Source organism: Labeo rohita, chromosome 8 (genome assembly GCF_022985175.1).
Source record: "Labeo rohita strain BAU-BD-2019 chromosome 8, IGBB_LRoh.1.0, whole genome shotgun sequence".
Lineage (NCBI taxonomy): Eukaryota > Metazoa > Chordata > Actinopteri > Cypriniformes > Cyprinidae > Labeo > Labeo rohita.
The window spans coordinates 24274563-24289615 of record NC_066876.1 but is presented as its reverse complement, the minus strand read 5'-3'; the positions used below and the strand labels follow the sequence as shown (position 1 = coordinate 24289615).

General features: G+C 36.3%; 1 protein-coding gene across 3 annotated transcripts; it reads left to right on the top strand.

The window, feature by feature from the left end:
• The first annotated feature begins 633 nt into the window (after positions 1-633).
• On the top strand, positions 634-12517 carry alkal1 (ALK and LTK ligand 1). 3 transcript variants are annotated; one of them, XM_051117004.1, is made up of 6 exons: positions 634-1108; positions 1455-1721; positions 7306-7359; positions 9341-9424; positions 10870-10943; positions 11979-12517. In XM_051117004.1, the coding sequence occupies exons 2-5, from the start codon at positions 1466-1468 to the stop codon at positions 10932-10934; spliced, it is 459 nt and encodes a 152-aa protein (XP_050972961.1). In that variant the 5' UTR covers positions 634-1108; positions 1455-1465; the 3' UTR covers positions 10935-10943; positions 11979-12517. The 3 variants fall into 3 exon arrangements, with proteins under 3 accessions (XP_050972961.1, XP_050972962.1, XP_050972960.1); XM_051117005.1 differs by having other exon boundaries at positions 634-1136; positions 9344-9424; XM_051117003.1 differs by having other exon boundaries at positions 634-1136.
• The last annotated feature ends 2536 nt before the right edge of the window (positions 12518-15053 follow it).

Genomic DNA, 15053 nt, shown 5'->3' with positions numbered 1-15053 from the left:
TACCTGTGCTATTTACGACTGGTTTTGTGGTCCAGGATCACAAATATAACTGCTGTACTTATTATTTTTTATTATATTATAATTAGTAGTATTAGTATTATTATATAAATATTGCCATCAATGCCACCATGCTATAGAGAATTTGATTCTTAGAGCATTTCAGAACTTACATTCATTACAATTTTTAATTATTTTTATACATTGCAATTAATATAAGACAAAGTTTATTCAAATTTTCCATGGAAAATGTCATTACTATCACAAATGCAAACTCAAAGGCCAGATTTCCAGGACATGACCCCTGCAGGACCTTCACAGACCCCCGGGGGAAAACTCTGTCTACAGAGAAATATTAAGAAGCTTAAAGAAATAATCAAGATTCGAGTACTAAATAAGGCATGAGAACAGGTTGAAATAATGTGATACTTCATAAAATATTTAAACGTTCAATATCATACCAAACAGACCATTGATCTGTGTTTGCTTGTTATGACATACAAAAGTTAAGAACCCTAGAATTTATGCGTTAGGCGTGTAATACCAGCACCAAGCCAAGTGCAAACTTGAGTTGGGAGGTGGAAACAAGCGGGGCTTACCAGGATAGCGCGCTTAGTGCAGTCACAAGACCCGACCATCCATGAACAAAAACATCCAGGCGTTAATTTCACTGCTCAGCTACATTTAATCAAGTATATTCGGATATATGGATACTTGAGGTTGCCCATCATTTCCCTGGGGGGACATGGCGCGATGGATATCTCCAAGAACATTTACGCGTCCAGCCCTCTGCCAGCTATGAATCTTTTAATAACCTGCAGAGAGGAGTTTTGAGACACTTTTTTTTATAGTTATCTGAACTTCTGTGATGAATTTGAAACGAAAGGAGGGGCGAATGTCAAAGGAACTGACCACGAGTTGAGGAGAAAAAAAAAACCTAAGGGAAAGATGTCTACATTTGCCACCCACCCGAAATCGATTGTATTACATTCAAGAAGCTTCGCACTTGACGTATAAAAACAAGACGCATGTTCTCAAGAAAGACACGAGACAACAGGAACTGTTGGAAGATATATTTTTCTCTGACAACTTTGCGTGCACATCATTAGAGGTAGAAGCACCTACCAATTTATAATCGCGTAAGTTTATTTTTATGTTTGCTTATGTGCTATGTTACTTTATGATTATAGTAAAGTAAATCGATTATTTGTCTGATTTTAAAAAGTTTAAACATTTGGACAATGCAGAATAGTTGGATTTAGGTCATGCACATTTAGATAGCGTTTCATGTAGTTGTACTTTTATTTGCAGACAGGTCGAGACTTTTAGTTCGGACTCGAATCTGGATGTAATATGTACTGCATAAACACAGGACCACTGCGCCACTGCTCTGGCATCAGAACTTTTAGTGCAAGGATAAGTAATGACTATGTTTGCTTGTTTTATTCGTTTATCAGGCTGGAAAGCCATGCGGGCTGAGAAGAGATGGCACATATTGTTGAGTATGATTCTTTTGCTCATCACCTCCAGCCAGTGCATGGACAGCAGGGAGGTAAAAGAGTCGGAAAGGAAAACTCTGCTTAATCTAATCCTGCAAGTGATCGAGGACAAGCCCGCGTCCAGACGCGTCACCAGTGGCCTCTACTCTGTATCTCAAGATGTGAAGTTTTCCTCTCGTGAAAGGACTGCACATTTGCCCAAGCCGGACAACAGCAGACCAATAGGTAAGCTGATTTGAGATCAGGTGATGATACAAAAGTAATCCTTGCGTATTAACTCCTTCCTGTTAGTGGGAGTGGGTTTTTTCTCTTGCATATAAACTGCACTTTTAATGCTTTAATCACTTGGGACAGCTGTTCATATTTTGCCTTTACTCTTGATGAAAGTGCAGTTATAGTATCATAACCTGTATTATTTAGGTCATTGTGAAAAGTCCAGTAAAAAAGACATGAAATTGGATTAAAAGACTTTCTTTTGATCTGCAGAGGGTGGTAAAACGAATGCTCATAGTCTTGTTAGACAGATCACATAATGCTGAAATCATCGGTGTAGATCTAAGGACTGCTCAGAGACGAGTTTAAAGGCTTGAGAAATCATGAAGCTGGTTGTGTCATGTAATGCTTTGTGCTGATGTTCTGCACTTTGTGAGTAACATCCTTGTTAACCAGTTTATTTATTAAGTCCAAAAATTGGCACCAAAAAGGCATTTAATAGAAATGATCCCCAATTAACACATATAACATTTCAAACATGACTTTTTAGTATTTCAAATCTGGTTATGTTTAGTAGTCGTTACTATATAATTACCATTATACATCCATATGTTGCTAGTGATATCTTAAAAACGTGTTCACATTCTTCCTCTGTATGTCCACAACCATGGATTGTTTCTGCATTCTTGCATTCTGAAACACCATTATAAATGCATTTTGATAGTGACCCTCATTATAGATAAAAAACCCTGTCTACATTTGTAACGGTTAACATGGTCATTGTCACATGACGCTCCAGGACATTCAGTTTTGAAATGGTTTGAAAATAATAACTCGAGTCTCATGTAAATACAGCAAATATAGCAGAATTATTCACTGAACCCGACATTACTCATGCTTTTAAATTTTATGTACTTGGGATTGTGCATGCTGGAATAGTGATACCTTGCTTATTGGTGTAATTTTCCAAAGAATGACTTCAAACTAAATAATATGTGTTAATGTAACGGCAATTACTGAATGTCCTAGAAGCTGACCAGTGTTTTCATTTGTTCAGAGACATTTTAGCATTTCTGTTCCTCTTGGGAATAGTTAATTGTACTCAAATACAGACAGAAGTTGTTTATGTGCTGTGCCATTACATGGTTTCTTAACTGCTGTGACACCCCACTGCTTAGTTTGACTATAAAACAAAATGAATGAAACTTTGACTGTGGTCTGTGCCAGTGACAATTTTCTGGTTGGGCTGATTTAGAATTTGCTATTTAAATATTTGAAAAAAACTGATTGACGTGTTGTTACACAGAAAAATTACACCCATAAACATCTGCTATTGCTGATCTGGATGACCTTTGACTGACTTCACTGCCTTTAAAGTTTTGCAATGAGATTTTAACTGGACTGTAATCCAGTGAAAACATGGCAGTTTTGAAAACTGAGTTGATCATGGATCTTTATATAATCTAAAGAGGCAACACACTGTACTGTGCTGTACCCTCGTGAATAGAACAGCCCATCAGAAAAAGTATTTAGTCATCTTATGTAAGACTCAGGTGCGACAACACGCGTATAGACCAGAATTATCTCGATAGGTGTTTGATAGTGTATCATCTCCACGATTCTCTTATCAAAAATGGAAAAAATTAACTGTGAGAGCATCAAAAATGTAAAAATTGGCTGTATTTTGAATGAAAGAGGAGCTCATTCATAACGCAGTGTTGGTTATCCTACATTCTGAGGCAGGTTAAAATTAGCTGCTGCATGGATTTGTGGACCTGACATTGATAGGCATTACAACTTCGCATGCAATAATCTCCTTACTCCAATAGGCTGGAACCGATATGGTCTACATGTGGGGACGGTGTCCCAGGGTCGAGCGGGCCACAGATTGTACATAATTAGCAAGGACCCCAAAGCCTCCAGCAGATTTACAGAGTGCTGGATTATCAATCTGGGATTGCATTTTACATGCATGCTGTAAATGGCTGAGTCTTTTTTACGTCAAGCATGCAGTCACCATACTCAAACATATGGCGTATATGACTAGTCAATTACATCATCATCTTAAGAGAGAGGAAGGTTTCTGAGAGGTTGTTGCTTGTATGCGTGCCACAAGCATTTAGTTCTGACAGCCTATTAACAATATTTACAAGGCTATTAACAAAACTGGCAGTTAATTCATCAGTGATTGTGGGCTGATGCAAACTGAAATCATGCACTGTAAAAAATTTCCTGTAGATTTTACAGCATTATACTCGCAGCAGGGTTGCCAGCCCATTACTGTAATTTTTACAGCAGCGCTGCTGTAATTTAAATTTACAGCATTATCCTGTATTTCCGATTACAGCAAATAACTGTACTTTTTACATTGCTGTGTTGTTGTTGTTTTTTTTTTTTACAGTAAACTACTTTATTTTTGTGTATTCTATATATGCAGTATATATTTTCCAGATTGATGAATATTAATGACTGGCAATGTAAACAATTCATTAACTGCATAAGCTTTAAACAATATTTAACTGCATAAAGTGTTGTATAGTGTGAAACTTGTGCACCTAATATTTAAAAAAAAATAATAATTTGACACATCTTAATCTTGAAAAACAGATCAAATTTTATTTAACATATGACTCTCAAATTTGCATGAAAGAAATGTCATAGAGCAGTGCATTTAGTATTATTTTGAATTCCAAAATAAATATTTACTTGAAACATATATTACCCTTAACTTTTAACCAACATTGAGCCAAAGTTTTACCAACATCAAGTTAACCAACATGGTCATAATTAAATTGTTCCAAATACCACAATGACAGTGATGAATTTTCACAACATGGCAAAACAACAAGGTCCCAAGTGAGTCCAACAAAACTTCTGATCAAAAAAGGAGAACAGTTCAGCTCCAGACGCTGTCCCATCCCAGGATGCAAAGAGTGGCTAAAAATATTGAAAAAGAACATGTTTAAAACAAGAATAAAAACATGTTTTTAGTTATGCGAATGTTTTGGAGAGGAGTATAAAGGTTTATGAGGAAGGCCTTTTTTAAGGTTACAGACAATAGAAGTCAGTGTTAAGTCTTTATGTAGATTGCTAAACAAAACAGACTTGTGCAATGATTTGATGCCATGTAGACTGGTCCTACGAGCACCCCCAACACTGCACGTTTTCTGTGTCTCCCTCAGCTATCACACCTGATTCAACTCATCAGCTCATTGGTAGAGACAGCAAGACCTGAAATGGGTGTGTCAAATATGAGAGACCTACAAAATGTACAGTGTTGGGGGTGCTCGTAGACCGGTTTGAAAACCACTGTGCTAGACAGTGTATTTAGTGACTGAGCTGGATGCAAGCCGATGACATAATCATTCCCAGACTAAATACACTGACTCATATCCATTAATATAAAATAACACCGCTTTCATTTCTGTTTATGTCAGAAGAATTTATTATTTTCTGCCTACGTTTACAGTCAGTGTTTGTATTGTGCCAATTTAGTTTCTTTGTAGTGTTTCTTTTTTTTAATATTCACAATTGACTCCAAATGGAAATGTCAATGTTTTTATCTTTTAAAGTTTTGTTAAATTTCGTTGCGTTTAATATCAAGCATATTTTACAGTCTTAAAGGGATACTTGAGTAGTTTGTTTTGTTTTGTTATACTTCTAAACTTTAAATATATGTTAAATTCTGTCATTATTTAAAATGTCTCTGATCCAATCAATACCAAGCTAAATGAAATAATAGCTTCTGTGTATCAGTTGCTTTAAAGGAGAGGTCCACTTCCAAAACAAAGATTCATATATAATGTACTCACCCCATTGTCATCCAAGATGTTCATGTCTTTTTTTCTTCAGTCGTAAAGAAATTGTGTTTTTTGAGGAAAACATTTCTGCATATTTTTCCATATAATGGATTTTTGAACTTCCAAAATGCTGTTTAAATGCGGCTTCAAATGATCACCGGGCTTCAAATGCCGTTGTAAACAATCCCAGCCAAGGAAAAAGGGTCTTCTCTAGCGAAACGATCGGTTATTTTCATTAAAAAAATACTACAATTTAAATACTTTTTAATCTCAAACGCTCGTCTTGCCTTTCTCTTCCTGAACTCTGTGTATTCTGACTCGAGACAGTTAGGGTATGACAAAAAACTCCAATCGTATTTTCTCCCTCAACTTCAAAAATCATTCAAAATCATCCTATATCGCTGCAGAAGTACCGACCCAGTCTTTGCAACATGAACATGCAAAGAAGATCAAACACCCTTAACAAAATATAGGACGATTTCGAAGTTGAGGGAAAGCATGAGATGGGAGTTTTTCGACATACCCTAACTGTCATGACCCAGAACAAAAAAAGTCCAGGCAGAGTATGACAAGACGAGCGTTTGGCATTAAAAAGTATATTGTAAAAAATAAATTGTATTATTTTCATTAAAATAACTGATCGTTGCGCTAGATAAGACTCGGCCGGGATCGTTTGAAGCCGCATTTAAACTGCATTTTGAAAGTTCAAAATCGGGGCATCATATCAGTCCATTATATGGAGAAAAATGCTGAAATGTTTTCCTCAAAAAACATCATTTCTTTACAACTGAAGAAAGAAAGACATGAACATCTTGGATGACAAGGGGGTGAGTACATTATTTGTAAATTGTTATTCTGGAAGTGGATTTCTCCTTTAAGGTGCAATAGGTGATTGTCTTTAGGAACATTTTTTGTTATGCTGGTTGAAAGTCTTTTCACATCCCGATAAGTAGTCTAAATGTATTTATACATTCTGTGGAAGGTGTAGGACCAAGAAATGTTCGTCCAATGCAGACAGAGCGAGAATGGCAGGCAAACATCAACAACCTGATCTTCCTTCCTGGTATTGTAATACTTTTACTAACTGTACTCTGAAGTGTTATCGCGGTTAATGGATGTGATGTTGTAACGTCCACAAGAGCATTTCCGGTAGTTTTGTGGCAGACTGACAACTGCGCATGTGCACGTGTGTCTGTACGTTCTGGAAGGGTGAAGAGATGACTTGCTCTACCAACATCTGTCTCTCTTTATTTTATTTATTTCCTTTCTGTTTGTGACCTAAATTGGACGCATGCTTGTGTACATTTTTCCTTGCTCAATCCCCATGTATCTGGACGAGTGTGTCGACGTGTGAGGTGTTTTATTAAACTCATAGAAAATACGCCATCTTCTCATCTCCCGTGCATTATTAGCACCACAGTTTTCCTATTCTGGGATGCTGAACATTTCAACTCAGTGTTACAATGTATTGTAGTAATGCTGTCTCTGGTCGTCTGGTCTGTGTGCATAGATGCGTTCGGGGTGAAGGTGTGGCTTTGGACGGCGATTTGCAGGGAGGGTGGGACGTTCGCTTTCAGTGCTATCAGGCTAAAGTTAGCATTTTCCAAGATCTCCTATTACACCTTTAATGCAGTTTCATTCAAAATGGTCAAATTAACATCCAGTATTATATGAGTTAAAAGAGCACATTTCTGGTCTAGTGTCGATAGAGGGGAATATTTACAAGTGTTAAGCCTAGGCTGTGGTGGTGTATAAAGCAAAAATATTAACACTGTCTTTTTGTCTGTCTGTTTCAGAGATTGTCCCAAGAGACATAAGCATGAAAGACAAATTTATAGAACATTTTACAGGTAAACAAAACCCCATTTCAATATGTTTCCTCTTTCCTGTAGTATTGAAGATTTCAAGCAGCCTTGTAGATGCAGTCTAGATGTGTCTTTGCATCCTATGTTCAGAATAGCATACTAAAATATAGTCTTACTGTTGCTGCAGTATGTATACTGTGCTTGTACAGTGTGTGGAGTTGTTTCTTCTTATGACCTGCGCCACACATTTACTGTGTGGAATATTGTATCCCACAATGCAGTGCCCTCAACCTGACCTTCCATTTCCAATGTCTGAAATGAAACAGAAGTAATATCTATTTCTTGACTCTTTATTTGATTTGACTGCCAAAAATAAAAGCCATTTTTATGCAGAATTGGATTATGAAAAATCCAAGATAATAACCAGACACTATTCATTGACTTGCATGCATCATGTAACTTTGTGAGGTCATGTGACAAATATAGTACTTGTGGAATAATACCAGCTGTATTACTTGCTATTTTTAAAAAATACCATGTATATACTATGCAGTATTCAGTATTCATTTTCATTAAAGGAGAAGTTCACTTCCAGAACAAAAACTGACAGATAATTTACTCACCTTATTGTCATCCAAGATGTTCATGTCTTTCTTTCTTCAGTTAATAAGAAACTGTTTCTTGAGGAAAAAAATCAGGAATTATCTCCATATAATGGACTTGAATGGTGCCCCCAAGACTGAACGCAGCTTCAAATGGCTCTAAACAGTCCCAGCTGAGGAAGAAGAGTCTTATCCAGCAAAACGATCTGTCATTTTCTAAACAAATTAACAATTTATATACTTTTTCACCTCAAACGTTCATCTTGTCTAAGTCTGCGTGAACTCTGTTTCTGGTTCAATACGGTCAATACAGTTAGAGTATGTTGAAAAAGTTGAAATCTTGTTTTCTTCCCCAACTTCAAAATCATCCTACATTGCTGCAGAAGTACCGACCCAGTGTTTACAAAGTCAACATGCAAAGAAGATCAAACACCCTTTACAAAAAAAGGTAAAACAGCGATGTAGGACAATTTTGACGTTGAAGAAGAAAACGAGATGGAAGTTTTTCGACATACCCTATTGACCCAGATTACAGAGATTATGTATGCGCATCGTAGAGATGAGACAAGACGAGCATTTGAGGTTAAAAAGTATATAAATTGTCAGTTTGCTTAGAAAATGACCAGTCTTTGCTAGATAAGACCATTCTTCCTCTGCTGGGATCATTTAGAGCCATTTGAAGCTGCACTGAAAACTGCATTTTGGAAGTTCAACTTTGGGGCACCATTGAAGTCCACTATATGGAGAACATTCCTGAAATGTTTTCCTCAAGAAACATAATTTCTTATTGACTGAAGGAAGAAAAAACATCTTGTATGACAAGGGGGTGAGTAAATTATCTGTAAATTTTTGTTCTGGAAGTGAACTACTCTTTTAACATCATAGGCCTGTTTTTAATTTTTTCTTATTAGAAGTAAGCAGTTTTCATCCTTTAAAATATAAAAGACAAATACGTTAAGCTTGCAGTTGGTTAACTTAATCGGTTTTACAGCCTCTGGGTTGTAAAATACACTTTGTACTTCAGCCAAATATTGTTTGGAAAAGCGCATTTAAGAAGATTATTCATTGCGGAATCTTTGTTCACCTACAGTAATTAGTGTGAAAATCTGTTATGCAGAAGTTCATACAATGAAACTTTTTAAAAGCTTTGCCAGAATCAGAATCATTAAGTCTCTGCCCTTGCGATGGCATGTCAAGCGTTAGCATGCGCTAATTCTCCTTCTGGGTTTCTGCACAAGTAAAAAAGTGACTCAGTTACAGCACCTTCAGCTAACTTTACCATATTCTTTGTACAAGTCTGTGAGATTAAACATAATGCTTGAGCAGACATTTTGAAGTTAAAAGCGAAATGGTTTGATTCACAAGTGTAATGAATCTATAAACCGCTAATTTCTAATGATTGAAACCTTTCTTTATTTTTCAAGCAGGTCCAGTCAAGTTTCCATCTGAATGCAGGACACATTTCCATAGAATTTATCACAATACAAAGGAATGTTCCAGACCGACATGTACGTATACATACATCTTTAACTAAGAAATTATTCACCCAAAAATGAAAACTGTCATCATTTAATCATTTACCCTCTTGCCATATCAAACCTGACCCCAATGTTCTGTAACTATTTTTTTGTTTTTATATCTTTTGTGAATAAACAATGACAGAATTTTCATTTTGGAGTGAACTATCCCTTTAAAGACATTAAACACTTCCCTGCAGATTGAAATTAGAATTTTGCAATTATGATCTTGATTGATTTTGTCAATTGCTTACATGTGTGTGCTTGTTTATTTTGTAGAGACATTAGAAATGCTGTCTACGTTTCTGTTTTTCCACAATAAAAAAAAAGTCAAGTTTTGACTGGGCGTTACACCACAATGAAAATGCTCCTCCACCCTTAGTCCTTATGGACTTCATAGTGTCCAGGAGAGGTTTGGAGTTTTCCATTAAATAACGCTTATCTAATGGCCCAGCGAAAGCGTTACTCGGTATAGAGAGCATAAATGTCAAAATGAATCAAATCTCTTTTTCTTCAGCTGTACTATATTTTATATTTAAAACAGAAAAGACAAACTAGCTTCCCAAAGTGACGCTCAGACTTATATTTTGGGTCACAGTAGATGCCTATTTCCTCTAGACGTTGGCAGTTGAACTGTTTTGTTTTATTTTTCTTAAGTAAAAACACTTGTGTGCTAGTGGCCAGAGATGTTTTGTGAACATGTGAACAAGACCCTCCTCTGTGAGAAAGAAGAATTGTGAAATTTAGATACTGTGGATATTTCTTGTCTGAGTTATTGCAAAAAGTGAAAGTAAAGAAAGCGCAGCATGTGCATACACGAGATATTATTTGGTATAGCGCACTTTGCAGACATGCAAAAGTCTGGGGAACTCTGGGAATGACAATCGCATAATAATTCATACCTAAATCAGAGTTTATGTCTTCCAGAGCATTTTTTATGACTTAAACACTCCCTGAACTCCAGTAAACATAAAACAAGATATGTTTTCATGTATGTTAATGGCGAATCCAAAGCCGTTTCACGCCATATCCTTTCAAGATGCTTTATAGCGTTTAAGTACAGTGTCACTTTTAAATGGGACAGAGGCAAACGTGGCAGTACCTTGAGAGAAAATGACGGCAGCGGTGCTTGGAACAGGACAGCAATGGGATGTTCAGACTTCACAAACACCATTAAGGGTGGAAGCATGTGGTGCTTGAACCCACACAGTCATTTTAGGCCATCAAGTACATTACTGGGGCAGAGATGAAGCTATTTACAGGGATCCATCTAACCCTTAGCCATGTTCGTACTCTATACGTCATCCCGTGATGGCATGAAAGCTGCACTTAAAACTGAATTTCATCAGTGGTGACGTTTGCTTCATGTCAGTGTCTGTTTAACATCCTGAAAGCCAAAATTCCTTGTTTTCATTTCTTTTTCTTGTCCCCGACAGATTACAAAAGATGTGCACGATTGCTAACGAGGCTAGCTATGAGCCCGCTTTGCACACAATCATAGAAACCGCATGTAAGTACAAAGCATAGTATGTATATTATTAGTTTTATATTTATTATGTGTTTGTCTATTGTTTTCTGAAACAAGAAAGCTGCAAGGTTTTGTAACATGATAGCCTGCTCCCGGTTACTGTTGGGAAAGTTTGAATGTTTCTTTAACTGAAACCTTAGAAGAAATATTGAGTAAGATATAATGTCAGTTTAATCATGGCCATCTGGTACATTCTCAGGCATGCAGTTAATGCAGGGTTCACACAGGCAGAAAAGAACTTCCAGAGAGATTCCACCTCCAAATTTGCATTTTAACTAGGAATCAATCACTTTGGAGTAATTATGCACAAAGTGACGTAACATGAGTGGCTGTTTAAATGTATAATGTCCGATTTTGACTTCAGATTTATGTCTTCGTGTCGAAAAGCAGTGCACAAGCTTGGACCTAGCAGACTTTTTTTGCCCTGTGTTATTTTTCCTTTCTTCCAAGTTGCAATTGCTTAATGTACAACTGAATAACAGTATATTATTGTGTAATACAATGGTTAAATAACAATCTCGGCAAGTCAATCAGAGCTTATTATTCATTTAATTCTTAGAAACATTCAAAATAGTTCACCACCAAACAGTGACGCTGGAATCAGTCTGTGCCGTGACATCATCAGCTGGAATGAGACATTCAAAGAACCTGTTAGTGAAAGGTGAAAGAATCCATTACCAATCTGAATGTCAAATGATGGGGCTGGTGAATTACGGTGGTTTTATTAGGTTATGATTACTCTTGCTCAGACTGGTTTTCCTCCGAATCAATTAGAAATGGTTAAATTGCCTTTTATGCTGTGAATAAGTGATTTCCATTCAAGTGGAGAGAAACTCATTCAAGTCTGAAGTTCATTGTTTCTGTGTATGACAGGTTGAGTTGCTGGAACTTAATTTTGTATGCTGTCTTTCTTGTACTTTTTTCTAACTGTAACCGAATCCGAAGTATTGATGTAAGATGTAAATTAAAATTTGAAAATGATTAAACATTAACACAATGATTGTATCATATCCACAGGTCCTGAGGATATAAACTCTGAAGAAACTCCAGAGATGTTGGAGTTAATTATTTTTTCTGAGGAAGTGCCTTCGAATCACTGCAATTAACTGTCATTGTTTTCATGTATGTCATTTCCATTTAAAGTATAATTGTTCTATAATAATGATACAGTATTTTTTTGCTTTTTATCATAATTTATGTTTTTTGCTCTTAAAATATAGTTTTGTTTAAAGCTTTGCTTTTTATATTATGAGTTTTAAAGAAAGTATTATTTATCATTGCAGCCAATTATTTATTTAAATGATATGTAAATATTCCGTCCTGATTACATTTAAGTATGTATCTCATTAAGCCACCATTACTCTTTTGTTCCAAATATATAATTTCAAATCAATTTTTTTTCCATTCCATACACTTAAAAAAAAGACTGTGTACATGAAAGTTTCTTTACCATGCTGTCATTTCCATGATATCTACCATTGGCACTTATAGAAAATCAAATGATGAGTTATTTCGAATTATAAAAACACATTGTTTGATAACAATGGTAATATTGCACTGATGCTTTGAAAGAATAAAAACATTCAAGCACAATATTTGATTTCCTGTTTTTTCTGAATTCAAGTTTTATTAAAATAGATAATCATTACAAAAGTGTTTGATCTGATGATATATTTCTCTAAAGCATTCCAGTGGCTGATAATAAATGACTCAAGCATGAAAACATCATATTTTGGATCTCTTTTAGCTGATTGTGTTAGATGATTGATTGGAATATGGGTTGTCAGCTATTATGAAATCTGCTCCATTCCAGTAATTGAGCAGATTTCATAACAGCTGACAATACATTTCTTCTCTATCGGGGGAACATAAGATCATAAATCTCTCACAATATTACATCCATATATCCCAACGGTGGGCACCAAGTCTCTGTCACCCTTAAATATCTTGTTTGACTTAATTGCTTACATGCTCGTATAGCACTCATTTATATGTGCTCCCATGCTTTTTGATTTTTATTTTTATTGTTATAAATTTTTTCTTTAGAGTAAAGATCAGTTTGGAGTCATAGTTCTGTCATTGTTTATCAGGATTTCAAAAGCTGCTTGTCTTGGATTAAAGTAATTTATCTATTTGTTTTCGGCAGCTTTGCAGATACAACATCGCCACAGTGGGTCTTTTTTAGCACTGGAGTAAGATTACGTCTGAGAAAGTCTTAAAAGAAAGGCACGCAAACAAGAGAGGGACCCTTTCAAATGAGCAAATAAACAGAGACCATTCACTCTTGGCGATCCTGTTTTCGTATTGGGAATGACAAACATTTTGTCGTCCCCTTCTGTTGGTTTTACTAAACCGATGCAAATTAGATACTTTTGAGATTGACTAAAACTGTAGCTTTTTCTGTATCTCCATCGGAATCAAATATTTCCCTGATCTTATCTGGATGGTTATTAACACAAACATGAAATATGGGCCTGAGCTGTGTTTTATTGTTGTTTAGAGTGTGACATAAACATATTAAAGCAGCCACATGAAAGCTGCGCCAGAACTCACACTGCTACAAGTTCTCACGCCAGAATGTCTCTGGTTTTCTATGAAAACTTGTCAAAATAATCAGTATGGTAAATGCATGACAGGATCTTGCTTATCAGACATATTTGTCTTCGTACTGTCCCTAGCTTGTTTAAAAGGGTCACAGTTATTTCTGTTCCTTAAGGTTCCATGTCTTCGAGATTTTTAATTATCCACTTTTTCTCCAACCCTAGAATGATGTAATCGGATAAATTTGATTTGTTTATTTATTTTTGGCTGCTGTGCCTTTAAGAATACTATGTAAACACTGCTTTGCATGTGCAATGAGTAAAAGCAGACATCACTGACGTGTAAAGTGAGCATTCTATATGACGCAAGAAAGATTCTTTTTTTGCAGAGTAGTATCAATAAATTGTCTTCTTTCGGAAAGAAGTTTTTAAATTTCAGAATCAGATCTAGATCAAAAGATTTGTTTTTATTTTTCATGATATGACCCCTTTTAAGTGTTCTTAATAAACCAAAACCCTCTCCACGGATTTTGATGAATGTGAACCCATGAATGTATTTTACGTCGCTGACGCCACCAGCTTTCTGTCATAAAATGGGATTCTCGCTCCAGCGCTCCACGGTGAAAATCTGGGAAAGTAATACCAGGAAATCATTTTCCTTCACCATTCATCACTGTTATCTCGTGTGACATGGTTTGAGTGGTTTTTAGAGCCTTCTATGAAATAGCAGTTGAGTTCATTGCTCTCGAGGGAATATAAATCCTCAGACATAGTTACTTTAAATGTCTGGCGACAAACAATGCAGCCTCTATTTAAAAAAAGAAATCTTCAAATCCCTCGCTAATTGGTGGCTTGCGTCGTAATTAAGACTCTGTCTGAAAGCAATACATCACTTCAGAACGAGATTATTGCGGAGTCAAAATGGCAGGTATCTTGGGCTTTCACAAACAGTTTAATGTGATTCCGACGCTATAAATAAAGTGGATCCAGTGGGGACCGTTACAGAGCCTTCTTCTCCTCAGGTGGGCATAAACAATCTATCGTGATCGACACGGGATATCACTTATCACAAAGACAAACAGCAGAGATTAAAGGACGAGACAGAAGACACACAAGGGAGGATATGTGGGAGGGTGCTAACACAATTACACCCAAACACACAATCCTCCGGTTACCGGCAAGCTGTCCGGAGATAAGTCTAACAAAGGCAGGTCGTTCCCTTATTCAGAGTTCTTCATCACTGAACCGAAGAGCCCCGGCTCCATTCATGAAGTGATGAATTGAGAGACTTTGTCCAATAGTTTCCCTGGTCATGATTCTTGACCGCATCCTTGGTGACTCACCAGAGTGATGTGGACGTGTCTATTAAAAGCAAGACCCAGACCTATTGACTCCACAGATTCGTTTTTGTGTAAGTAAATCCATACTTTTAAATCACACATGCATTAAATATGTGGTGCACATTCACACGGTGTCTAAAATAATTATATTGCATTTAAAATGTGACTGATTCAAAGTATAGGGGCTGAACATTCTGCTTTTACATGCAAAC

Bases quoted from the DNA above. Each gene is read 5' to 3' on its own strand.
- alkal1 (XM_051117004.1), top strand. From the start codon at position 1,466: ATGCGGGCTGAGAAGAGATGGCACATATTGTTGAGTATGATTCTTTTG. The intron at 7,360-9,340 runs GTAAACAAAACC...TTATTTTTCAAG, and splicing joins ATTTATAGAACATTTTACAG to CAGGTCCAGTCAAGTTTCCA. The intron at 9,425-10,869 runs GTACGTATACAT...TGTCCCCGACAG, and splicing joins GGAATGTTCCAGACCGACAT to ATTACAAAAGATGTGCACGA.